Raw genomic sequence first — 26,387 nt, forward strand, 5'->3', positions numbered from 1 at the left:
CTGTCCACCCCCCCCTCCCCCGTGCCTGCTCCCACTTTTCTGGAGCTCTGGGGTGTACCTGATCTGCCTGCTGCGTGACCCAGGGTATATGACTTCGGCATTCTGAGCCTGTTTGCTTTGGGAACCAGGTGACCGTGAGGGCTCTCTCGGTACAGACTGGCTCTTTAGAAGGCTTCTGATGGCGGTTCTGCAACCCCTTCCATCCCCGCCTTCCAGCAGCTTCCAACCACGGGTCCCTGGCCTGGGAAACTGCGACTCCCATCCTCTACCTTCAGCACACGGCGCCGCAAGATCTCTGTGGGTGGAGGCTGAACCTCCCCAAGGGAATCCCATTCCCCGGCCTTTTACTCCAAGTCCCGCCAAGCGCGGGTTGGTCCTGGAAGTTCGGTCGGGGCCCTCCTCTGAGGGGCACCGGCAGCTCAACCCATCCCCGAGCCCGGGAACCTGCAGGGCCGGCGAGGTGCGCCCCCCAGCGGTGGGGCACAGCGCAGGCCGAAACAAGGCAGGAGGGCAAGTCTCTTTGGGGGCGCAGCGGGTCCTGACGCGAACGCGACTGGGGGTCGGAGAAGCCTGAGGTCACTTGGACCCGCCGCTGTGGGCTTCCGGGGTGGGCAGAAGCTTGTGCAAGGGTTGGGGGCACACCTAAGCTTGAGTGAGGTGAGAGCCTGAGCGGGGCGGGGCCCAGGCTCCTTTCAAGCCTCGGCCTGGATCAGGCCCGGGACACCCGGTGTGGCCGTGTGAGGCGGAGAGTGGAGAAGGTGAAGACGAGGGGAACCTTTGGATGCGCATTCGGCACGAACCGAGGAGCGGAGAGCGGGGTTCCCGGCGTGCCGGGCGCTGAGGACGCGGCTGCGGAGGCAGAGACCCGCGGGGTCTCCTCGGCGAGCCCGGCCGGGGCATGCACAGGCCGGTTCGCCCCGCGCGCCGCGGGCTGGGGTCCGCGCCGGGAATGCCGCGCCGCGGGGGCTGGGGCGGGGCTTAGCGGCCCCGCCCCCCGCGCAGGTAGCCAATGGGCGCGGCGGCGCCGGGTGACGGAGCGAGCCGAACAGCGAGTGCCGCGGCGGCGGGCGGCGGTGGCGGCGGCGGCAGCGGCGGCGGGCGGGCGGCCCAGCCGGGGCGCGAGGGCTCGGGAGCGCGCGGGCGCTCGGGGGGCGCAGGGTCAGGGACCCGCCCCCGGGGCTCGGGAGGCGGCCCTGCCCGGGCGGCCGGAGGAGCGCGGGCGGCCAGGCGGCGGCGCGATGCCGCTCGCCCAGCTCAAGGAGCCCTGGCCGCTCATGGAGCTGGTGCCGCTGGACCCGGAGGTGAGTGAGCGGGGCGGGGGACAGGCGCCGGCGGCTGGCGAGCCCGGATCCGCACAGGGGCGGGGCGGCTCGCGTCGCCGCTGCAACCCGGCGGGCGCCCGAGAGCGCGCCAGTGCCCTGCGATCTCTTGCCCACTGTCCGGCTCCACCCCCTTGTGTCTCGGGTATGCGTGTGCAAGGAACAGTTCCGCCGCGCGCAGGGGACCTCCCTGTCGTCTCCGGGAGAGGGGATCCCAGGGCGGGCACTGAGGTGCGGCCCTGCCACCCCCACGATCCTAGGATCCGTCCTGGCATCTTTGGGGAACAGTGGAGCTCTTTGCTATCAGCACAGAGGAGCAATGCTAGGGTGCCAGGTGGGTGGGATTCAACCAAGAAGCAAGGGACATGGCGCCCCCACTTCTCACCGGGGCCTTCCTCTGGAGCTCCCTGTTTCTTGTGGCTGGCTCTGGAAAGATTGTATCTCGGAACCCCTGGTGGTCGCTGCAAGGTGGGATGTCACTGGGCCTCTAGGGCTTTGAACTACCCTTTCCTTTGCCCAGGGACTGGAACCATAGGACACCTGTTTCCCTGCTCCAGGGAACTGGAAAGCAGAAGCTGGAAGGCCCTGAGACCTGGTGAAGAGCATTCCTGGAAGGCGAGTCCTGGCTCCGGTCCACCTTCCTCCCTCTGTAAAATGGGCCTGGGTCCTGGTGAAGCTGGCCCCTGCCACCCGGTCTCTCCCACAAGCAGCTCCTGTCCTTCCTGGAAGCTTTCTGGTGCCAGGTGCTGAGCATACCAAAGGCCACCTCTTCGTGTGCGCTTTGATCCCAGGGTCAAGGTCAAGACCCTGAACCTACAGGTTGAAAACCTTCCCCTTGTTTCCTACTGAGGCCCGTTAGGGGAGCCCAGGAGGGCATGCAGAGGGCCACCAGAAGACCTCATGTGACCCCAGGAGCCAAGGTGACTTTTCTCCGAGCCTGGCACTCTCTCCGTGTCTTGCTTGGCTGGGTCCCCTCTGTTTTCTCTGACCCAGGGCAGCCACCAAACTGCAGGGTGAGATCAGGGTCTGGACCCCAGGTCTGCAGCATCCACAATGTGCTGCCCCTTTAAAGGGATGGCCTACACGGCCTCCTGGAGGGTGGGCGCGGCAGGATTAGGTAACCAACCTGAAGGCGCAATTTGGAGTAAATTGCTCTGGGATCCCTGCCACAGGGTTTTACTGGCCCTGCGCGACTGCTCCAAGGTTCTCTCGCTGACTCACCCTGAGGAGCTCTGCTCTCTGCAGTCCCTGGCCCTGTCTGTGCCCCCCCACGCCCCCCAGCCAGGACTGGGGTGCATGGGCAGAGGTACCCACCTCTGCACCCCAGAGGAGGGGAGGGCTGCACCCCACACCCTACACCCCCGGCGCTACACTGGTGGGGAGGGTAGACAGACACTAGAGGAGGGTAGACACTAGAGCAGCTCCCTTCCCGGCCCTGGGCCCCACTTCCTGCTTCCCTTTGGGGATTCCGGAGGCAGGGGCCTGGTTTCAATGGGAGATTCATCTCAGTTTTGAGTACTGTTGCACCTGAAGTCGGTGAGAGGCGAGGACTGGCTGATTTCCCAGGCTTGGGGGAAGGGTTGGTTGTGTGTGTGTGTTGTGTGCAGTTTCACCAGGAGCCTACTCGGGAAATGCTGTGTAGCTCTCAGTGTTCTGCTGCCTGGACCTCTGGGGTCCTGGCAGCCAGGCCTGGGGGTCCAGCCTGCACTTGCTGGGCCTGAGTGCACAGAGCTAGGAGTCCCAAGCCCCAAGCCCCGCCTCCTCTGCCCCCCCTCCCTGGAGGTACCAGGCAGTTGGTGGTATTGTTTGGGTAACAGGAGCCATGGGGGCAGCCAGGGTGCTGGTTGGGCTGTTCTCACCAGCGAAACTGGGAGAACAGGGCCTTGTTCTTAGCTCAGGTGACCTGTAAGAGATACAGTGTTCTCACCTGCAGGGACAGGCGTCACCGCTGCCCCTGGCGGTTCCCGGCCAGGAAGGAGGCAGGTCAGGAGCTTGGCCAGGCGTTTGGCACAAGCCTGGCATCTGGACTGACCTGTCCTCTCTGCCATGTTGCCGAAAATGGGCCGCTGGGAGGCAGGGCCTGGCCCAGGGTGTGGCGCAGGTGGAGTAAAGCCTGTGGAAGTGTGGGCGAGAAACCCGCCTGGGCCTTCTCCCGCCCTGCTAGAAGCCTTGCCCCAGGCCCAGTCCTGCCAGGGAGAGAGCGATGGGCTGTGTCGCCTGATGTCACCTTGTTTTAATTCTCATGATGTCTCAGGACAGAGGTCAGGAATCGGTTTCAGAGCCAGGCCTGGAACCCCAGTGTCTTACTCAGTGACGATCAAGGCCTGGGTCCAGGCGGCCCAGGTGGAAGGGATGCAGCTCCGGATGCTGGCAGACACTGCAGCTCACAGGGCCCCCATCCAGCCTCTGCTGAGAGCCGGCGGTGTCCTGGCACCTGGCCCTCGGCCTCCAGCAGCACACAGAGCTGCCAGTGCTGGGCCCTGAAGCTGGCTCCTGGAACTGCTTCCTGCCTGCAGGGCACAAGCTGGCTTTCTCCACCTGCTGCCCAGTGTTGCCTGACCCAGGAAGGAAGGATGTCTGTGGGAACCCATATATGACCTCTGAGAAGTGGGGGGATGCTGGGGAACGGGGTCCTAGGCAGTTGCCCTCAGGAGTGCTGCTGTTTGAAGAAAGAGGGAGAGGCATTTGTTCATCCTCTCTGGCCAGGCATTTGAGCCAAGCTCCTGCCCTCCAAATTGTGCAAGGTCAGCATCGTGGTCTCCATTTGTTCACTGATTCATTCATCCGTTCATTCACTTACTGAGCAGAGTGCAGCCATCCTTGGGACAGAGCTGCCTTCAAGCTCCAAGTGAGGCGACTGAGGCCAGGGATAGGGATATGACAGGTTCAAGGTCAGAGTGGCAGCTGACAGAGCAGGAGCAGTGACCTGGTCTTGGTGATGGCAGTCAGGCCAGGTGTGCAGGGCCCAGTGCTCCCAGGCTGTGAGTGGCTCGCCTGTGGTCCTCTTTGCAGCTCTCTCTCCAGTCCTCTCCCCAAGGCCCCCCATTCCTGCCAGATATCTACACCAGCCTTCAGGTGGGCCTCCAGGCCACTGCCTCTACACATGCACCTCTGCCTCCCCTGATATGTGTGACTTTGGGTCAGGGTACCACCTGCTGGCTGAGGGGCTTTGGGTAAGTCCCTTAATGCTGACCCTCAACCCATACTTGGGAGTATTAGGACCAACTCCAGGCTCCTCCTTGCTTTCTTTGCTAGGTCAAATGTTCATTTGATATCCCGCATGCTGGACCCTGGCTGAAGGCCAAGGAGAGGGTGATAGACAAGTCTTGGCCCCTCTCTGAGTTAACCTGCAGGGTGCTCAGTGCTGAGGGGGTGCAGTGTGGGGAGGCACGGACAAAGGACGTGGCATTTAAATTCTGTCCCCAGAGAAGACAGTGACAAGGCTGGAAGGATTCTCTTGGGAGAGGGTGCCACTTTGCAATGCTTGGGAACTGGTCTGTGCTGTCTCAGACTGTTTAGTTCACGAGTAGGGCCCTCCGAGAGCAGTAATGGTTATGGTTTATGGGTGGGTTACATGCAGGTGTATTTTACAGGCATTGTTTGGTTTGTTTCTTGTGGCCACCTGGTGAAGCACATTACATTGATCCCGTTGTACAGATGAGGAAACTGAAACCCTGAGAAAAGAAGTCAACATCTCAAAACAAATACAAAACAAAACGTTAGCCTACAACCTGAACCCATCCCCTCAATCAGTTGTGCTGGACTGGACAGCTGGATTCCTTGCTAAGGAGCTGGACTTTATTCTGCAGGCCATGGGGAGCCGTGGAAGGGTTTGGGGCTTGGTTCGTAGAAGGCTGTTGGTTCATTGTTGCACAAATGATGCGGTCAAGTGCAATGATAACATCTGACATCAGTAAAAATGTAGATTTGGAGAGGCCCGGGGTGGGAGGTGAGTGGGTGAACTGTTGTGGTCATTTAGGGAGAAGTCTAGAATGCAAGATGAACTGAGACCCAGCTTACCCTCTCACACCTTCCTCACCTGGGGGACCCTGATGGACCCATCCATTCTCTGTTGAGAGTTGTGTGTGTGTGTTGTGGAGGGGCCTGCAGAACACTTGCCTCTGGGGAGAATTAGGGCATTAAAGTGGCTCAGGGGGGCAGGATGTCCTGGGCGCGGCATGGGTAGCTGTGCCAGCGGCAGGGAGATTATGTAAGAGACAGAGCAGCTGTGCCTCCTGTTGCCAAGCAAGGCCCCAGCTGTCCTGTGGACCCAGCTCCTGACTTCAAAGTCCTGACCTGCCTCAGGCTGGGTCCTCCTAGCTGTTGGGACTCTCCTGTCCACCGCCCTATGCCAGGACAAGTGGGGACAACTCCCTGCAGTGACCTGGGGCCCACGTAGGGTGGATTGTTCACCTCATCTTACACAGAAAACAGATGATCCTGGATCTAGTGCACCTGACGGTTCCCGCCTGAGGCTGCAGTCTGTGGGCTGGGGAAGCAGGGCTGCCCAGTGGGGGCGCTGCAGCACCTGCCTCTCCCTACAGCAGGTGCACTCTGCTGGGGCATTTTTGAACACGGCCTGATTTGGGGACCGCTTCCCATTTCTGTCACCTCCCCTCTGTGTCCTCCCCTCTACCCCCTGTCCAGCCTAGTGTCGGTTTCCTTCTCTGCCCAGTGGGGACACAGCCTACCTCCCTCCCGCAGGGCTGTCATGAGGATTGATGGTGCCACAGGTGTGAGGCATTGTGCCCAGCCTGGCATGTGGCAGGGGATTGGAAGAGAGCAGCTGTTAAAGCTGAGCCCATCTCTACCCTCCTGGGATGTACCGCGTATTGGGACGGGTGGGCCTGCATGTGTACCGTCCGTGCAGCATGACAGAATGCAGGGGCGTAGGGAGGCAGTCATTCTGTATGACACAATGGGGGCGGCCACCATCCCTGGGCTGCAGCCTTCCTCGCCTGGACTTTGTCTCTTTCCACCACTGTGTTAGGGATTGGGAAAATAGGCCTCTTGCATTGATTCACTTGTGTGAAGCCCCCCAGTTTGCCTCTGGCACATATAACCCTTTCCACTCCTTGGGTGATGGTGACAGTGGTGCTGAGTCTTCGAAGAGGTGTGTGCTCGGCGGAGTGCAGGAGGGACGCTGGCCCCAGGGGTACTCTGAGGGGCTGTGGTGCGCTCTCCGTGAATGCAGAGCAGGAGATCTGCCCAGAGGTGACCCCCAACTGTGACCCCCTGCAGAACCTCCCTCTTACGTGGCTAAGTTCTGACAGTGCTCTCCTCATCTCCCTTTTCTAGAACGGCCAGACCTCGGGGGAAGAAACTGGACTTCAGCCATCCAAGGTGAGGGCCAAGGTCATGTCTTGGGTTGGGTTGGGGGTACTGTGTCCATGGTCTTGGAGGAGGGAGGGGCCCCTATACCTGCCCATCTGGTGTGTGGGGGTCCCCTGGTCTCTTGCTGCTTTGCCCAGCTCAGCTGTCCTGTGATCCCACCTGAAGCTGCAGCAAGGAAGCCAGAGGTGACGGGACTGTGGCCTGGGAAGGGTCCAGAGCTGGGATGCTGCCTCAGTTGTTCCCTCAGGGGTTTGGGTTGGCTCTCAAGACCCAGCCTTGGAATGACAGGTCACACTCAGGCCATAGACCTGGAAATAGCAGGTTCCTGGGCTGGAGGGAACCCTGTGGCCTTTCCCACTGCCTGATATGGCATCCACACCACTTCTCAGGGTGCTTGCCCTGGTGGATCTCTTCCTGTAGCTCCTCAGATGTTGCGTGTGGCCTGAGGTCAGTCACTGTCCTCGGGGTACTCTCAAGTCTAGAGTGGAGAATATGTGTCCAAATCCCTGGGGGGCCGTGAGCTTATGGGAGATGCTAGCCATGGAGGGGCAGGGTGTGGGCTCTGGCATTGGGGCTGACCTGAGTTCAAGTCCCAGGCTCCACTCTCACTGTTTAACTTAGCGCCTGACTCGGTGCTGGGCCTGTGCTTCCTCGGGTGGAAGTGGGGAAAGTGGTGCCGTCTCACAGGAGTGATGTGAAGGACAAATGTGGCCATGACGGCCTGGCACACGGCCTTGGTGCTGGCAGAGGAAGGCCTGGCATTGCTCAGCTGCAATTCCTGCGTGGCCCTGCATTCAGCTGGTCTGCCTCGACCTTTGAGATGGATTTAGGGTTGATAACCAATGTTTACCTTGACTCAGCTTCTTACGATAACGTGACCAGCTGGAGAGGTTGGGCCAGGGTGAGAGAAGCAAGTGCCCACCCCTTCCTCTGTTGGTTTCTGTGACTGCTGAGGCCATCAGAAGCCAGGAAGTAGATGTGGAGATTTAGCATAGTGCTGCTTAGACTCCTGCATCCCCTGCCAGACTGCCTGAGTTTGAGTTTTGGCTTCACTTTGGATTTTGGCTTCCAGCTTGGGAGGTGATGGCTCAAAAAGTTGGGTCCTTGCTACCTGTGTGGGAGAACAGACGGAGTTCCTGCCTGTTGTGGACATTTTGGGAGTGAACCAGGAGATGGAAGATCTGTCTCTGACTGCCTTTGTCTTCCTGCTTTTCAAACACATCTTAAATTAATCCTGGAAAAAGCTGAGGAATAGCATGAATCAGACCCTTGGGTTACTCTGGCCCCAGGTTTAGAACATTTCTTTCCATAAAGTGGCTGCTACTAGTTGCTTGGTAACAAGATGTGTTCTCCCCCAAAATATTATTTTTTAAAGACTTATTTATTTGAAAGGCAGAGTTACAGAGGGAGTGAGGGAGAGACAGAGAGAGATCTTCCATCTGTTGTTTCACTCCCTAAATACCAACAACAACCAGAACTGGGCCGGTCTGAAGTCAGGAGCCGGCAGCATCTACTGGGTCTCCCACATGGGTGCGGGGCTGCAAGTATTTGGAGCATCTTCCACTGCTTTTCCCAGGGACATTAGCAGAGACCTGGGTCGGAAGTGGAGCCGACTGGGCCCGGTGTGGTTAAGCTGCTACCTGCAGTGTCAGCAGCAATCCCATATGGGCTCTGGTTTGAGTCCTGGCTGCTCTCCTTCCAGTCAACCTCTTTGTGCCTGGAAAAGCAGAGAGGGTGGCCCATGTGCTTGGGGCCCTGACCCAGAAGAAGCTCTGGGCTCTTAGTTTTGGCCTGGCCCAGCTCCAGCCATAGAGTCCATTTGGGGAGTAAATCATTGGATGGACTCTCTCTTTCCATAGCTTTGCCTTTCAAATAAATAAAAATAGTTTTAAAAAATTGGGAAAAAAAATTAGGGCCCGGCACTGTGGTCTGGTGGCTAAAGTCCTCAACTTGAACACTCTGGGATCCCATATGGGCACCGGTTCTAATCCTGGTGGCCCCACTTCCCATCCAGCTCCCTGCTTGTGGCCTGGGAAAGCAGTTGAAGATGGCCCAAAGCCTTGGGACCCTGCACCTGCGTGGGAGACCTAGAGGAGGCTCAGGGTTTCGAATTGGTACGGCACCGGCCATTGTGGTCACTTGGAGAATGAATCATCGGACAGAAGATCTTCTCTGTCTCTTCACCTCTCTGTATATATCTAACTTTGCAATAAAAATAAATAAATCTTTTTAAAAAAATGGAAAAAAAGTTTTTAAAAAGGAGCATCTCAGAGTTGAACTGGCACTTATATGGGGATGCCAGTGTCACAGGCAGTAGCTTTAACTACTAGCCACCACACTGGCCCCAGATTTTTTTCTTAAGATTTATTTATTTTTATCGGAAAGGCAGATTTTACACACAGAGAGACAAAAAGATCTTCCATCCACTAACTCACTCCCCAAGTGGCCGCAACTGCTGGAGCTGAGCTGATCTGAAGCCAGGAGCCAGGAGCTTTTGGGTCTCCCACACAGGTGCAGAGTCCCAAGGCTTTGGGCTGTCCTCTGCTGCTTTCCCAGGCCACAGTGAGCTGGAATGGAAGTGTAGCAGGCACAAACCTTCACCCATATAGGGTCCTGGCGCATGCAAGGTGAGGATTTAGCCACTAAGCCATCATTCCAGGCCCCAAACTTTTTTTTTTTTTAGGTATTTTTTCTAAACATATAAAAATGTATATATTTGCTATTTGAAAAGCAAAGTGACAACATTGGAGAGAGAATGTCGTCCATCTGTTGGTTCACTCTCCAAATGCCTGCTACAGTCAAGGCTAGGCCTGGTAGAAGCCAGGAGCTGGGAGCTCCCTCTAAGTCTCCCGCATGGGTAGCAGGGCCTGAGGCCTTGGGCCATCCTCCCTTGCTTTCCCAGGCACATTAGCAAGTTGCTGGATTGGAAGTAGAGTAGCCAGGACTTGAACCAGCTCTCTGATATGGGCTGCTGGCACCACAGGTAGCTGCTTAACTCACTGCACCATGTGGTCCAAGAGGTTCAGGTCAGGAGGCTGGGACTGTGGAGGTGGCAGAGGAGCTTCCATCACAGCCCTGCGGCGTAAGGGGAGGCTCCTCAGCCTCTGTCTGCTTCCTGGGTGGAGCCAGGGAGACAGAGCTGGAGGTGAATGGGGGCAAGGAGAGCCCTCCATCCATCTTTTTTTTTTTTTTAAGATTTATTTATCTTTATTGGAAAGTCAGATATACACAGAGGAGGAGAGACAGAGAGGAAGAACTTCCGTCTACTGATTCATTCCCCAAGAGGCCACAATGGCCAGAGCAAAGCTGATCCAAAGTCAAGAGCCCAGAGCTTCTTCCAGGTCTCCCACATGGATGCAGGGTCCCAAGCCTTAGGGTCATCCTTGACTGATTTCCCAGGCCTCATGCAGGGAGCTGGATGGGAAACAGGGCTGCCAGGACATAAACCAGTGCCCATATGGGATCCTGGTGAATGCAAGGCAAGGACTTTAGCCCCTAGGCTACTGCACCAGGCCCCCTCCATGCCATCTTAAGGAAAAGAGCTCAACCTGTGCCGCACACCACACCAGGAGCTTTATGTTTAGTTCTCTACACCCTTGGAGTAGAGATGATTGCTGTCTGCATTTTAGAGAGAGGATAACTAAGCACCATGGTCTGGTGGGTGATTGACCGAAGTCAGCGCACCTGCCGGTCTAGCTTGCCGAGGAGCAGTGGGTTTCGGTGACCCCCAGTGTCCACTTCTGACCTTAGTGCACCAGGGGGCGCTCAACCTGCAATCAGGCCCTCACCATTGTGCAGTGGAAGGGGCTGGCTGCTGGTCAGATTATCCTTAATCAGGGTTTTGGTGCGTGCCATGGTGGCATTGGGCGATCCCCAGGTGAACTTGGCACCTTATGCCCTCAAATCCCCTCTTCGGGGGAAGGCTGCATGGGGCACCTGCAGCCTGTGCCAGACCTTGTACTTCGGTCTTGGTGCCCAGTCCCTTGTAGCAGTGGGAAGAGACAAGCACACCCCCATAGGACTTGGCTCATAGCATTTGAGCTCAGGGCTGAGTGTGGACCAGACAGATGGTCACTGCTATGTGTGCCAGAGGAAGACCAGCTGGGGGTCTCATGGGGCCTGCCTGGGCCACCTTCCCTGTGGAGCTGGCATATGGCTGGGCTTTAGGCAGCAGAATCCAGGCAAGGACAGGAAGAGATGACCTTCCAGGTGGAGGAAGGTTGGGAAGGACTGGGGGCCAGGTGTTGCGAGGGCAGAGTCCTGGCCCCATTTCTCGTTTGCCTTGTGAGCTCCAGCAGGTGTCATGCCCTCAGCAACTCGAGCTCTTTTCCTCAGAGTAGAGCTCCCCCCACCCCCAGGGCCCCTGTGTGTACAGCACAAAGGCGTGGTACAGTGTGAGTGATTCATGCTTGTTTACTGATTTCAGGCAGAGAGAACGACTGGGGTTTTGTGAGCGGGATGTGCCAGCCAGTCCAGGGTAACTGTCCCAGAGCCCTTTAGCACCTGGGCACACCTGGCAGGCACCCTGAGGTGCAGTAGGGCTCCATCTGCTCCTCCCTTCCTGGGAGTGGACTGGGCGCCCCCAGCTCCTCCCCGCTGTCTCCGGAGCCCGACCCCTTTGAAGCGCCTGAAAGTCTATTTTGAGACCCGAGCATCCCCCCTCCCCTCCTCTCTTCCTGTTTATGAAACCCTGATCCCTCCCGGATCTCTCCCGCTTCCCTGGCCGGAACTGAGGCAGGATGTGACTGGGGACTTTGGGTAGCGCTGGGTAGCCTCAGGTGTTGGGAGGCACATCCTGGAGCTGCCAGCCCTTCCCTCCCAGCACCTGGCCCCCGCCTCCTGTGTCGCTGGGTTCTGTTTCTTCAGCCTGCACAGGGCTGACCCCACAGGGGACTACTCGCTCAATGCGGGAGCAGTTCTGTTTGCAATATCGTTTTGTCACCATGACCCATTGGCATGGCCAGCTTTCTGAGGGTAGAGTGTGCCATTTAGCCCTTATTTTACCGAGAGGGAAACTGAGACCCTCAGAGGCGGGATTGGCTGGAAAGAAGCCCTTTCTCAGTCCTGAGCCTGCCTTCCTGGCCGCATGCTGCCTTGTTCAAGCTAGTCCTTCTTTACCTGGGGTGTCTTTTGACCTGCCAACACCTGTTCGTGCTCAGGGCGCAGTTGGTTTCTCCTCTCTGGCAGGTCTTCTCGACCTCAGCCTGGGACCATCCCCACCTTGACCCAGACCTTGGCCCAGCTGGGGCTGCCTCTGCCATGCCTACTGCTGTGCCCAGAGGCAGCTGTATTTTATTACCATGACTTTTTTTTTTTCAAAGTGGACTGAAGACAAGGCCGGGGTGTGCCTTAGTGTCTATGCCTTCTGATGTCTGGTTCTTGGCCTGGGACAGAGCAGGAGCCCTTGCTGATGGTGGAGGGGAGGCTAGCTGGCCACCCTTTTGGAGAGGGTGGGTCTGAAGTGCAGGCTTTGGAAGCAAGGGGCCCTCGCTGTTGTTCTCGGTGCTCTACCTCCCCAGCCATGTGACTTTGGGCAGGTCACTTTCTGAATCCAGCATTGTTACTCTAAAGGGGAGCAGAGTGACACCTCCCCTTGGAGCCAAGGCACGGGATCCTGGCCCCCATACCAAGCCCAAGCCAGGCAGGACCCACGTGAGCGGAGGTTGAAGGAAGGCACACTGTGCGCCAGCAATGCCAGCCAACAGCAGGCACTGGCCTCAGGGTCCCTCTTCACTAGTACTGGCCGGTACCTGGGGCCAGCTCCGTTCCCCCACCTCCAGGGATGCTAGGTACTGCAAGCCCCTTCTCGCCTGCCCAGGGACTTCTGGGAGATGTGCTTGGGAACATCAGAACAGCAGGGAATGGGGGAGGCCCTGCAGATGCTGCCGACTGGGAAGGGGACAGGTCAGTGATGGGCAGCTGGGCTTCACCCAGAGATAGGACTGGGGGCTTCGGGCTTCTCTCAGCTGCCCCATGGGAGGAAGCAAATGAAGAGGAAGTATCTGGAGGTGCGGACAGGAGGGGGAGAGGGTTGGTGAGAGGGCAGGGACCAAGGGATGTGTGCTGGTGGCTGTCCCTCACCTGGCAGAGGCAGCTCTGAGGCTGTTTTATGCCTTGTTATATCCCTGTATTGTTTCAAGACTTTTCTGGGCTTAGAGAAGAATCCACTCTGGGCTGGGGACTTGGGGGTTCCCTAGGTTGTCCCTGCCTCTGCACCTCAGATTATTGTCAGAGGCCTTGTGATGGCAGGAAGTCGTGGGGGCGTTTGTTTCCACATAGGGGATGCCTGTGGACAGGCCTTGCATCATCCACCTGACCCGGCGAGGTGAGGCTACATGAAAATGGGCCGGCCCAGGCCATCACCTGCCCTAGACCCTTGCCACCTGCTCCTCTCCTTTGGTCCCTGAGTCCTAGGCACGCTGGTTTCCCCTTGGTGCCTGGGCAGGGACAGGACCCGGTTGCCACTGTGGGTGGACCTAGCCATGGAAGATTGCCACAGGGTGAAGAGCTGGAGTTCTAGTTGCCTTCTGTCCCAAGTTCTCTCAGTGACTGCCAGGCCAGGGTTTATGGATACCTTGCTGCCCTGTGACTTCTGTCTTGAGTCTCCCCTGCTTAGGAGACAGGGAGATGTGTCCCTGGGGTCCCCTCTGGGCTGGTAGACTTGGAGTCTGCCATGGCCCCTTCCCCTCCCCACTCTGCCCCCAGCCTGGGAGTCTGACCCAACTTCTGTCGCTCCTCCCTGCTGAGAGGGAAGTGAGAAGGAGGGGGGCCAGGGACCCTGCCTTCTGGGCGAGGAAGGCTAAGAAAAGCAGAAGTAAGAAGTGACAGGGCCTGTGGCCACTGGTGCGAGCCTCACCATGCAGACCCCGGCAGATTTCCCCAGGCTTGACAGAGACTTGGGCCCCTGTCCCGGAAAGGTGAGCAGAGGGCGGCGTGTCCCTGTGGGCGTGGAGTGGGTGTGCGGTGGCCCTGTCCCCTGGGGTTTTCTGAGCCACTGCCTGTGTCCCCAGGGAGCGTTGTCAGTCAGGTGGGTGGGGTGGGTGGGGCAGGGACTGCTTCGAGGCCTTGGCCTACCTCAGCTGCTCCCCTGTCTGCCTCAGCTGCCCGATGAGCCTGAAGCTCTGTGGGGTTGCCGCCCGTCAGGGAAGCTCTCCTAAAGAGAGGACTACCCACAAGGGTCAGGACCTGGAGTGGGAAGTCCCGGGACCGGGCTTGGGTGGGCAGGAAGTGACTCTGGCCGACTTACCTGCCCCCTCCCCTTCCTGGCACTTGAGGCCTGCTGACCCCAAACCAGGCAGTAACCAGGGGAGGGACGTGGGTTCAAGCTGGTGCTGTCACTGGTTTGCTTTGCATTGGTATGAGTCACTGTTCTGGGCCTCAGTTTCCTGTTCCCCAATCGGGGAGCATGGCCTCTGGGATGTCTGGTTTAGAGCCAGTGCTGCCGCAGCGCCGCCGGGCCTGCTCGGGAGTTGGCCCTCTCTGCTGCTCCCTTGGTCCCGCCCTCCTGCTCCCACCCCTTCCTTGGGCCCTGACAGGGAGAACACCCCAGGGCAGTGACCACCACTGGGGCTGGCTCTGCTGCCTTCTCCCACCCACCCCCCAGCTTCTCTGTGCCCCCTCATTTGCAGGTCTTGCTGTGGGTGCTAGGCTCTCTCCTGTGCCCTGGTGGCTGGGGATCAGTGGAGGCCTGCCTGGCTCTGGCTGGCTCGCTCTCTCTCCACTACTGTCAGGCTCCCAGCTCTGTCTCTCCGTGAGGAACGCTTGTTTCCTGTGGCTGGACACATGCCATGTGTTGGGTACTTGTTGGGTTTCTGCCTCCTTCTGTCTTGGCCTCTCAGGTTGGGATTTCCATCTGTCCGCCTGCTGGAGTCGTGTGGCCTTCTGCCTCCCCGTGTTGGGTTCCCGTCCCCATCTGTCTCTCCTGCCTGCTCCCCGGCTGTTCCTGCCTGTTGGATTTCCGACCCCATCCACTTTCACACTCCTCCCACCCCCCCATCTCTGTCCACTTCTGCCTGCCCCTCTTGCCTCCGCCTGTGCTGGGGCCTCACCCCTGTCCATCTCAGCTCACTGGGTATACGTCATTTGGCACCCCTGCCTCTTGGACATGGCTGGTTCCTGCCCTGCCTGCTGCCTGCCCATCTTTATCAGCCTCCACCTCTTGGGTGCCTGCCTCAGCCTGGTGCCTGGCTCTTATCTGCTGCTGCATGGTGGACACCTGCTCAGTCTGGTGGGCACCTATCTGCTCACTAGCTGCGCTGGCTCTGGGCTCTGCCTTTGCAGACCCACAGGGAGGATAGAGCAAGGGTAGGGCCAGAGGGTAGCCCTCCCAGCACCAGCACTGGGGAGGCGGGAAGAGAGAGGAAGGGAAGGTGGTGAGGGTGTAGGCCTGTAGCTGGGAAACCACAGGCCCCGAGTGATTGGCTGCCCCAGGCTGGGCTGGGCCCAGCCCCCACACCCTTACCCTGCACATCCGCCTTGGGCCTGGCCACCTCCGTGGCAGCCCCAGACGCTGTCTACTCTTGCCATGGTGCCACGGCCCCGCTGGGCGGATGGAGCAGGATCCCAAGCCGCCCCGTCTGCGGCTCTGGGCCCTGCTCCCTTGGCTGCCCAGGAAGCAGCGGCCGAGGATTGGCCAGCCCCCTCCACCTGCCCCTGCCCCTGGCCCCGGCCCCCAGCAGGACTCGGTGAGTGTGCCTGGCTATCTGGCCGTGGCCTGACTGTGGCCCTGGGAGTCCCTGGGCAGCCAGGTTGGCCTAAGGTAGCTTTGGAATCTCTGATCTGGGCCTGGTCTTGCTGGGTCACTAGATGCTGTCCAGGCCTGCTTCCGGGGGAAGTGAAGAGGCCTTTCTGAGCTCTGGGTGTAGTACTGGCATATTCTTGGGAGGGGAGAAGGGTCTAGAACAGCGATTACGTGGCAAGGGACTTCTAGTAGACTTCTATGATGGAGAGTTGGGCAGATGAGGCATGGAGTCGTCAGCCTTAACTTCCTGTTGCTGTAGACCAGGTTGAAGGGTATGTCCAACAGCTGTCCCCTCATCCCATCTAGACAAGGAGCCAAGGTGTGTCTCAGCCTGCCCATTAGAACATACCCTGCTTCCTACTGTGGCCAAACCAAAACAGCAGTAGGGAGAGGAGATGACCCCGAGAGTAGACCTACATCTGAGCCAGAGCCTGGGATGAACTCAGCCAGGAGAGCCAGGGCATCCTTTTGGGCCCAACTGGATCAGAGCAGCAAAAGTCGGAGGAACGTGCCCAGTGTGGCAGCCTAGTGGCTAGTCCTCGCCTTGTGTGCACCGGGATCCCATATGGGCACCGGTTCGTATCCCAGCTGTCCCACTTCCCTTCCAGCTTCCTGCTTGTGGCCTGGGAAGGTAGTTGAGGACAGCCCAAAGCTTTAGGACCTTGTACCCATACGGGAGACCCGGAAGAAGTTCCTGGATTCTGGCTTTGGATCAGCTGAGCTCTAGCTATTGTGGTCATTTTGGGATTAAACCGGAACATAGAAGATCTTTGTCTCTTCTCCTCTCCTCTCTGTTAATCCAACTTTCCAATTAAAATAAATTAATTAAAAAAAAAAGTCCAAGGAGTGGTTCTCCCCAGCCTGACTCTTTGGTGGCTGGGCTCACCTACCTTCGGGACCCATTCAGTGTCCATGTACCTGGAGGGAGGAACTGTCAGGAGAGCTGTGTGGTGGGAGTGCACACGGCCAGAGGGCCATGACACTCACCTGCTCTCTGCCTCCGCTAGGATGAGGGTGACGTCAAGGAGATCGCCATCACGCACCATGTCAAGGCTGGCTCCGAGAAGGCTGACCCGTCCCACTTCGAGCTCCTCAAGGTTTTGGGACAGGGCTCTTTTGGCAAAGTGAGTCATGAGGCGAAGGCCGGGAGGGCAGCCCTAATCATTCTGGTGGGCGGTGGGGGAGGGCGGTGGAGGATAGAGGGCAAGTGAGAGCTCACCTTGGTATCCCAGGAGAGCAGAAAGTAGCCCTGGGGCTCAGGAAGACTTAAAGGCAGCCTGGGACCTGGAGTGGGGGAACCATGAGCCCAGCCTCCTCCCCAGTATCTCCTGCTCTGCCTTTTCAGGTCTTCTTGGTGCGTAAGGTCACCCGGCCTGACAATGGGCACCTGTATGCCATGAAGGTGCTAAAGAAGGCAACACTGAAAGGTGAGTGGGGGTAGCCCCTGGGCAGAAAACCTGATGGATGGCGGGTGGGGACCATCTTCAGGAGCACCTGCTAGGACAGCGGAGGCAAAGACCTCCCACCCCCCACCTACCTCTAGCCAGGGCTCATGGCTGGGGCTGAGGGTGCAGTAGAAGGAGACAGTAAGTCAAGTGCAGGACACTTGGGACTGTGGGCAGTCACACTGGGCAGACAGGAGCACTGTTTACCAGGCTGCTTCAGGCTGCTCCAGAAGTCCGAGGGACACTGCTCCGGCCTCCTAGCTCAGGGTAGAGAAGGGCAAGGGGAAGCCTGGGCAGTGGCTGGGTGGATGAGAGAGGGTGATGGAGGCAAGGCCTGGGGATGGTTGGCAGCAGCTCAGGAAGATTCCAAGGACTTGGGCCATTAGTGGTGGTTGGTTGTAGACCCTTTGGCCTGGGAACCAGTGAAGCGACTGACCAGATAGAGTCAGAGCCAAGGCTGGGTGTATGGTGGGGCTACAAGAGGTGTCATCCACAAGAGTGTCTTTGAGGGTTCTCTGCAGGGTGATAAGGGTGGCTTTGGCGGGTCAGTGTCAGCTGGGTCTCCTCATGGGACGGGTGGCGGAGCCACAGCAGGAGGACAAAGATAAAAAGACGGGTCCTTGCTGGGAAAGGCTCTTGGGCTCTGTGGGAGAACACAAATGGATATGTAGCCATGGCTGTCCCAGGGCCCTGGGAAGGCAACGCAGCCTTGTAGGAGACACAGGCTCAGAGATCAGGGAACGTGGCAAGCTGTGCCATGAAGGGCAAATTAGGAGTTCTCTAGACCAAAAATGGTAGAGGAAGAGCACCGCAGGAAGGAGGAAGTGGGGAGGGGTTGGGGACAAGTTGTGATCAGGAAATACTGACCAGAGCAGTTAACTGCAATGGGTTCCCTGCCATACCTAATGAGGGAAATGCAACAATCAAAGTAGAAGCGACCGACACTTGGTGCAGCGTTGAAGATGCTGCTTGGGACAGCCACATCCCTTGTAGAAGTGGCTGAATTACGTCCCTGGACCTGCTTTGCATTCTGCCTCTGTGGCAGGCAGCAGGTGATGGCTCACGTACTTGGGTCCCTGGTACCCATGTGGGAAAGGAGATCTGGATGGAGCTTCTGGATTGTGGTTCTGGCTTGGTCCAGCCTTGGCATCTGGAAAACAAACAAGTGGATGGATAATCAATCCTTTCTGCCTTTCAAATAAACTTTTCTTTTAATGGATTTATTTATTTTTATTGGAAAGTCAGATCTACAGAGAGAAGGAGAGACAGAGAGGAAGATCTTTTCCCTGCTGACTCACTGTCCAAGTGGCTGCTGGAATTGAGCTGATCTAAAGCCAGGAGTCAGGCATGCCTTTCAAATAGATTTTTTAAAATACATTCAAGGGCCCGGTGCGGTGGCGCAAGTGGTTAAGGTCCTCGCCTTACATGCCCGGGATCCCATATAGGTGCCGGTTCTATCCCGGCAGCCCCACTTCCCTTCCAGCTCCCTGCCTGTGGCCCGGGAGAGCAGTGGAGGACGGCCCAAGGCTTTGGGACCCTGCACCCGTGTGGGAGACCCGGAAGAAGTTTCTGGATCCTGGCTTTGGACCGGCATGGTATTGGCCCGTTGCGCTCACTTGGGGAGTGAATCATCGGACGGAAGATCTTCCTCTCTGTCTCTTCTCTCTGTATATCCGCCTTTCCAATTAAAATAATAATAATAATAATAAAAATAAAAATAAAACAAAATACATTCAAAAAATTTTTTTAAAGATTTATTTATTTTTATTGGAAAGGCAGATATACAGAGAGGAAGAGAGACAGAGAGGAAGATCTTCCATCTGATGGCTCACCCCACAAGCGGCTGCAACGACTGGAGCTGAGCCAATCTCAAACCAGGAACCAGGAGCTTTTCCAGGTCTCCCATGCAGGTGCAGGGTCAAAAGGCTTTGGGCCGTCCTCGACTGCTTTCCCAGGCCACAAGCAGGGAGCTGGATGGGAAGCGGAGCCACTGGAATTAGAACTGGCGGCCATATGGGATCCCAGTGCGTGCAAGGAGAAGACTTTAACCACTATGCAATCACACCAGGCCCCATTAAAATTTTTTAAACTGGGCCTGACATGATAGCCTGATAGCCTTGCATGCCTTGGGATCTCATATTGATGCCAGTTCAAGTCCCAGCAGCTCCACTTCCCACCCAGCTCTCTAATTGTGACCTGGGAAAGCAGTAGAAGATGGCCCAAAGTTTGGGACCCTGCACCCACAAGACAGACCCCAGAAGAAACTCCTGGCTTTGGATCAGCTTAGCTCTGGCCTTTGCGGTCACTTGGGGAGTGAAACAAGAAACGGAAGATCTTCCTCTCTGTCTCTCTCTGTAAATCTGGCTTTCCAAAATAAATAAATCTTACAAACAAACAAAAAACCTTTTAAACTAAAATAGAAGCTAAAGTGTTCTGAAGAGGGTGGGCATCGGGCCCAGCAGGTAGGAGCCCCACACCCCACACTGGAGCCCTCCATTCATCCCTCAGCTGCACTCCCGACTCCAGCTCTGTGCTAACGCAGATCCTGGGAGGCAGCAGGTGCGGCTGTGTGGTGGGGCTCATGCCACTCAAATGGTCGGCCTGGACTGAATTCTCAGTCCTCCCACTGTTACAGACACCTGGGAGGGATCCGGCTAATGGGAGTGTGTTCTCTTTCTCCTTCTCTCTTTCCCTCTGCCTCTTAACTCAGGAGCAAGGGAAACAAACAAAACCATTGTGTGAAGGAGAAACCCAGCACCGTTAGCCTGAAGTTAATCTTGTCTTAGTCTAAAGTGTCTAGAAGGCAAGGAATGCTTGCTGGAGGAGCTGCGGTTTGAACCGATGGTCAGAATTACCTTGGCAACTTCTCTTCTTTTTTTTTTTAATTTAAAAAAAAATTTTTTTTAAAGATTTATTTTTAAATTTTTATTGGAAAGGCGGATATACAGAGAGGAGAGACAGAGAGGAAGTTCTTCCGTCCAATGATTCACTCCCCAAGTGAGCGCAACGGCCGATGCTATGCCGATCCAAAGCCAGGATCCAGAAACTTCTTCCGGGTCTCCCACGCGGGTGCAGGCTCCCAAAGCTTTGGGCCATCCTCCACTGCTTTCCCGGGCCACAGGCAGGGAGCTGGAAGGGAAGCGGGGCTGCCGGGAATAGAACTGGCGCCCATATGGGATCCCGGGCATGCAAGGCGAGGACCTTAAGCACTGCGCCATCGCGCCGGGCCCAACTTCTCTTCTTTAAATTAAAAGTATAGGGGGGTTGCCCCCGTGCCATCCCCAGCGACCTATGGAGCCGAATCTTAGGCTCAGGGAATTTGCCTTCCTTTTCAGCTCTCCAAAGAACCATTCACTTCGGCTGCCACACTAGGATCTGGGCTTTTTGTGCTAAATGAGGAGGGGGCTGATGGAGGATGCTGGGGAAGATGCGGAGACAGAGGTTGGGGGTCTGCAAAGCTGGAGCACAGAGTGCCACAAGGGAGTTTAATCTGGCTGAATTAAATGGTCCTCATCAGGGTGTACTGGAGGCCAGGGTCAGAGGAGTGGGCACTGCCCTGAGGGCTGGGAGCTGAGAACAGGCCCTGCAGCCAGGCACAGAGCAGAAGGGGAGGTTGGGTGTGGAGACCGAGTGTCTCCAGGGAGCTTCTGCCTGTTGTGCCGCGTGTCCACCTCTGGCTGACTGTCTTTGCTCTGGCCAGTGCGCGACCGCGTTCGGACCAAGATGGAGAGGGACATCCTGGCCGACGTGAACCATCCCTTTGTGGTGAAGCTGCACTATGGTGAGCTCAGTACTTCCCCGAACTCCCACCCACCCCGCCTCGTGCCCTGCCTCCCGTGGTGTGGTCCTGGCCCCTAGCTGCAGACCCAGGAGCCAGGATCTGAGAGCCAGGTCCCATGGCCTGTGACTCCTGCCTCTCTCCCTAGCCTTCCAGACGGAGGGCAAGCTCTATCTCATTCTGGATTTCCTGCGCGGCGGGGACCTCTTCACGCGGCTCTCCAAAGAGGTGAGCTGACATGACAGTTCCTTGGGGGGAGGGATGCTGGGATGGAGCGGATGGGGGCATGACAAGGCTTCCCATCCCCAGTCCCAGACTGGCCTAGGTGTGAGGCCACTCAGGTCTTCCTGGTGCGCGTGGTCCAGGACTCATTGTCTACCCTGGCACGGCCTCTTGATGTGGACCAAGAGGACCAGGCCCTGCATCTGGTGCTCCCTGATGTGGGGGAACTAAAGGTGCCTATCACTCATAGCCTCCATGTGCCACCATTTCTGCCACGCTGCCCTGGGCAGGGCTGGGAGCAACAGGGAGAACCCCAAATGCACCAAGAAGTGAGACTGGAACATTCCTGTTTTACTTGTTAGCTGACAGATACTGAACTGATATAAAAGTATTTGAGCATGATGTAAAAATGGGGCCATTAACATAATTCCAATTTCAAAGAGAAACAAGCTTTAAAAATACATTTTTTAAACATTAGTGTAGTGTTATGTAGCTAAAACCTTTATATGATTCAAAAGAAAAATATTCGTGGGGAAGTCTTCCTCCTCACCGCAGCATTCTGAGCCTCTCGTAGTCAGCACTTTAGTGGTTTCTCGTTGAACCTTCCCAGGATGATTCTGCAAACAGACCCCACCTGTGTTCTCGGTCCCTGCCGCCGTTTCCCTGCCTGAACACTCCCTGTCCCGTGTTGGCCTCCCAGTTGCACCTGGGCCTCCCTGTCCCACACTGGCCTCCCTGCCCTGCCTGGGCCTCCCTGTCCCACCTGGGACTCCATGCCCTGCCTGGGCCTTCCTGTCCCACCTGGGACTCCCTGCCCTGCCTGGGCCTCCCTGTCCCACGAGAGCCTCCATGCCCTGCCTGGGCCTCCCTGTCCCACTTGGGACTCCCTGTTGGCGTCAGCCTCCCTGTCCCACACTGGCCTCCCTGTCCTGTACCTTGCTCTCTTTAAGATTGCATATCCCAGAAAGCATTCCCTTTAGACCATGACTGACTGCTGTTTTGGTTCATGGCTGTGCAGGCCCCAGCCTCTGGAGTCTCGGGCTGATGACCAGGAGTGGCTTAGGCATCTGTCATATCCTACTTCAAACTCAGATGCCCAGGGAGCAGGGTGGAGGAGAGGGCATGGGACCCTGAGCTCTTCAAGGGTAGACTCTGGGTACCAGGAGGCTGCCCAGCGCCCAGCTGAAACCCCTCATGCATACAGGTCATGTTCACGGAGGAGGATGTGAAGTTTTACCTGGCTGAGCTGGCGTTGGGTCTGGACCACCTGCACAGCCTGGGCATCATTTACAGAGACCTCAAGCCTGAGAAGTGAGTGACCCCTTCTCCCAGCCACCCCCATCTCCCTAGGGGGCACACAGCCAGCTGCCAGGGCCACCTCCATGGAGGTGGCTGTTATTCTCCCTGGAAGCATCCACCATCTTGGGCTGTGTGAGGATTGGGTGGGGTGGAGTTGCAGGGTGCACAGCCAGCTCTCCTTGGGAGGGGGGCACCTAATCACTGGCACTGCACGCTTCATGCAGGTGCGCTGTCCACCTTTTCACCAATCTGGTATGCCATCTGGGCTGCCACTGTGAAAGGTGGTTCCTTACTACAACCTCCCAAGAACTTTTCTTAATATCCCCACCTTACAGGGCGGGTGGCAAGGTGGAATGGCATCTGGCTGTAGAGTTAGGTGACCTGAATTTGAATCCTGCCTGCTCTTGCTCTGTAGCTCTGAGGAATCCCCCAGTTTCCCTGAGTGCTCGTTTCTCTTTGGTCAGACGGAGCCATAGTAGTACCTGCCTCACACACACGTGGTTCAAGGATTAAAAAAAGAGGTGGGACTGAACATTGGCACACACCGCTTGGGATGCCTGAATCTCATAACGGTGTGCCTGGTCTGGGTCCCGGCTTTTCTCCTGATTCCAGCTTGCTGCCAATGAGAGAGGCAGCAGATGAGGGCTCAGGTGGTTGGATCCCTACCACCACATGGGAGACCCAGATAGTATTCCTGGTTCTCGGCTTTGACCTGGCCCAACCTTGGCTGTTGTGGCCATTTGGGGAGTGCCCCAATGCATGGAAGATCATTCTCCCTCTTTGGTGTCCGAGTCTCTGTCTCCCTCTGTCTCTGTCGCTCTTTCTCTCTGCCTTAAAAATAAATAAATAAGTAAATAAATAAAGCCGCATACCTACATGACGCTGCCAGGATCACACACACAAATCTTCCCCCTCCCCCACTCGTTTACCTGCCTGTTCATCAAATAGATCTGCGGAAAGCACCTCCTGTGGGCTGGGGCCTCTGCCCCACAGCCCTCTGCTGGAAGCCACCTGCTGGCCCCAGCTGAGGCCCTGACCCCATCTCTGTTACAGCATCCTTCTGGATGAGGAGGGCCACATCAAACTCACAGGTGAGTGGAGGCTGCCAAGGAAGGGCAGAGCGGGTTCCTGGCGGCTCTTGTCCATGTGAGGGCTGCGTGTTCCCCCACAGAGGCTGTGCCAGGTACTCAGCAAGGGTCTGAGCCTGGGCCCCATTCCTGGAACCTCGTACCCTGCTCAGGTCCAGGGGTGCGTCACCTAGCTTCCTAGGGCCTCAGCTTCCTCCTGTGTGTGCCTAGGGTGGCCACAGTGATGGGCAAGGGTTCTAAAGGTGTTTCTTCCCCTGTCTTACCGGCTGCAGACTTTGGCCTGAGCAAGGAGGCCATCGACCACGAGAAGAAGGCCTACTCCTTCTGTGGGACAGTGGAGTACATGGCACCTGAGGTCGTCAACCGCCAGGGCCACACCCACAGCGCCGACTGGTGGTCCTATGGGGTACTGATGGTGAGCACCCAGGCCCCAGCCTGAGCCAGGACCCCTGGCCCCCATATCTGTTTTCCTGGCCACGCTGGCTAGCTTCAGCCTGCATCTTGCTGCAGGTTCCTTCCAGGTGTGGCTACAGCTGAGATGCCTGGAGCTCCGCTCTGGGCTCTCTCCCTAGTGCTGCTCCTGGTGGTCTGGGCTGGCAGGGAGCAACGGGGCATGGGAGTCAGGACTCTGTACCTAAGCCAGTTCTCTTCCCCTGCAGTTCGAGATGCTGACAGGCTCCCTGCCCTTCCAGGGCAAGGACCGAAAGGAGACCATGACCCTGATTCTCAAGTAAGCTCTGCCCCTTCTCTACTCACTCAGAGTCCCCTTGCAAATCCCAAATCCTAGTTTGGGGGCCCAACTATGAGACCCTTCTCTGGGTTCAGCGTCCCTGCCTGTCTCCGGAGGCCTGTGGGTGGGGACCCCGATGCCCCGGGAGGTGAGTTAGTGGCTGAACTGAGCGTGGAGCGAGGCTTGGACAGGGCTGGGGAGGGGAGGTGGGCCTCCTGGGCGGGGCACACACTCATGAGTGCTGGGGGCTATTTCAGGGCGAAGCTTGGCATGCCCCAGTTTCTGAGCGCAGAAGCGCAGAGCCTCCTGCGAGCCCTGTTCAAACGGAATCCTGCCAACCGGCTCGGTATGCTGGGATGCTGGGGCGGGGCCGTGGTGGTGGGGAGGTGGGGAGCTGGGGGCAGCTGCAGCCCTGCTGCGGGGCCACATCTGGACTGAAAAGGGCTCTTGTCCTTTGTGTAGGCAGACAATGCTGCCGGCCACCGTGCCTCTGGCTCCATGAGGGAGTGCTGGAGGGGTGAGGGTTGACCTGTGTGTGGGAGGAGGGAGGGAGGCAGGAACTGAGTCATCCTCACTCCCTCTGGGTACAAGGACAGAGGCCCCCTGCACAGCCCCCGCCCCCACCCCCCGCCAAGGCTTCAGGCACAAGAGGAAGCGCATGAGTTGGGGAGCCAGCCTGCTCAGGTCCAGCTGGTTCCATTTCATGTCCCTGCAGCCAGCCCTTCAGCCCTGTGGGTGTTGAGTGCACGATGCTGGATGCTGTTTAGGAATGGAGGGGCTGGGCCCATGGCATCTGTTAGAACCCCGGCTCTGTGGGAAGCGACGATCCAGGCTCCTTCCCATCTCTTTAGGGCCCTGTTGATTCCCAGAGCCTCTGTGCTCAGCCTGGCACACAATAGGTGGTTGGAATATGTTCGCTGCTTTGGCCCCTGGCTTCGCCTGGATCATGACCAGCCCCGTACTGCCCAATTCGGAGTTCTTGGGGTTAGTGGAGTGCAAGCTTGACTTGTGGTTACAAATGACTGTAGGAGACACGGAACAAAATTGAAGCTCTCGTCAGGAGCAAGCAGGTGCCTGCGTACAGCTCACAGCCAGTCTGGTACTTATCCTCACTGTGAAGCCTGGGACAGGTTGTCCAGCCTCTCTGGGCCTCCCTTCTTCCATGACAACATTGGAGTTCCATCCTCAGAGGCTCCACAAAGTAGAAACTGCCGAGTGGGCAGGCGGGCCTCTTGTGGGACAGGGCTGGCAGGTGCAGCTCATCCCCCCTTTGGCCCCTGCGGTCACTCCCAGGGCACCAGGACATGGCTTAGTATTGAGACCAGGTGTCTAGAAGTCGGATCATCCAGCGTGGGCTTTTCCCATGGCCTCTTTCAGGCTCCGGTCCTGACGGGGCTGAGGAGATCAAACGGCATGTCTTCTACTCCACCATTGACTGGAACGTGAGTGTCAGGCCCTGCAGAGCTTCGGGCTGGGGGTGCTGGGGCCTCAGGGGCAGGAGCCAAGGGGAGCAGAGGCCTTGAGAGGCCCAGGGCAGGCCTCCTGTAGGCTCTCATGGCCCTGGCTACTGAGGATCGTGGCCTGCCATGCTGAACAAGTGCCCACCCGCCTACAGAAGCTGTACCGCCGGGAGATCAAACCGCCCTTCAAGCCGGCCGTGGCGCAGCCCGACGACACGTTCTACTTTGACACGGAGTTCACGTCCCGCACGCCCAAGGGTGCGTCCTACATCCGGGTGGTCTGTCTGGGGCCGGTACAGGAGGGAAGCACAGAGCCAGGAGCACCTGGGCAGGTGGGGAGGCAGGGCTGAGTGTCTGCCCATGTCCTCGTCTTGCTCCCACCAGGGAGCTTTGCAAGCCTCTTTGTGTCTGGGTGAGGTATGGGCAGTGTGGCTGGTGAAGGCTACAATGGCAAGTCAGGACCCCTGCCCCAGGCATCTTCTGGCTCACTGGGAAGACCTAGCAGCTCCAGCTTATACTCACGTCAGGGCTAAGGAATGTGACCTACGCAGTAGTGTGTGGTGGAACAGCCTGGCAGAGCAGAGGTGACAGCGCCCACGGGTCAGGGGCAAGTGTGGGAACTGTCTTTGGCTGTTCTGACTGCTGGACCTCAGCGTGCTCATCTGGAGCATGGGCACAGCCACAGAACCACTCAGACCCTAAGGTTGCCCCAGGAAGGCAGGGAGGAGGCTTCTGGGGGAGAGCTTGGTAAGGCTCAACTTCTGGCAGGAGGAGGGTGGCGAGTGAAGAGTAGGCTGCTGGGGAGGCTTTGACGGAGAATGAGACAGGGCGTCTTGGAGCTCAGGCTGTTGGTGGCAGAGACTGGTGGGACTGGGGGCTTGGAGCAGTCAGGCAAGGCAAAGGGCAGAGCTGGGAGGGCACAGGAAGGAACCAGGAGGGGCACTGGCTTGGGGAACCCCTTTTAGGCTGTGG

General features: G+C 57.7%; 1 protein-coding gene across 4 annotated transcripts in view; it reads left to right on the forward strand.

Annotated features, from left to right (window-relative positions):
* The first annotated feature begins 1,078 nt into the window (after nt 1-1,078).
* Nucleotides 1,079-26,387, forward strand: part of RPS6KA1 (ribosomal protein S6 kinase A1) — a 37,932-nt gene continuing 12,623 nt past the window's right edge. The window contains exons 1-13 of one of the 4 annotated variants that reach the window (XM_040979630.1): nt 1,079-1,301; nt 6,618-6,662; nt 16,401-16,517; nt 16,739-16,820; nt 20,539-20,619; nt 20,765-20,844; nt 22,043-22,149; nt 23,191-23,228; nt 23,498-23,640; nt 23,885-23,955; nt 24,213-24,301; nt 25,333-25,397; nt 25,571-25,673. In XM_040979630.1, the coding sequence (XP_040835564.1) occupies nt 1,239-1,301; nt 6,618-6,662; nt 16,401-16,517; nt 16,739-16,820; nt 20,539-20,619; nt 20,765-20,844; nt 22,043-22,149; nt 23,191-23,228; nt 23,498-23,640; nt 23,885-23,955; nt 24,213-24,301; nt 25,333-25,397; nt 25,571-25,673 (1,084 nt within the window). In that variant the 5' untranslated portion in view covers nt 1,079-1,238. Of the gene's footprint in view, nt 1,302-6,617; nt 6,663-13,463; nt 13,571-15,132; nt 15,338-16,400; nt 16,518-16,738; nt 16,821-20,538; nt 20,620-20,764; nt 20,845-22,042; nt 22,150-23,190; nt 23,229-23,497; nt 23,641-23,884; nt 23,956-24,212; nt 24,302-25,332; nt 25,398-25,570; nt 25,674-26,387 lie in introns of those variants that run through there. The other 3 variants (XM_040979631.1, XM_040979632.1, XM_040979629.1) reach the window with 3 other exon arrangements.

The sequence above is a fragment of the Ochotona curzoniae genome, unplaced genomic scaffold, assembly GCF_017591425.1.
Source record: "Ochotona curzoniae isolate NIBS_2020 unplaced genomic scaffold, NIBS_Ocur_1.0 contig_3255, whole genome shotgun sequence".
NCBI lineage: Eukaryota > Metazoa > Chordata > Mammalia > Lagomorpha > Ochotonidae > Ochotona > Ochotona curzoniae.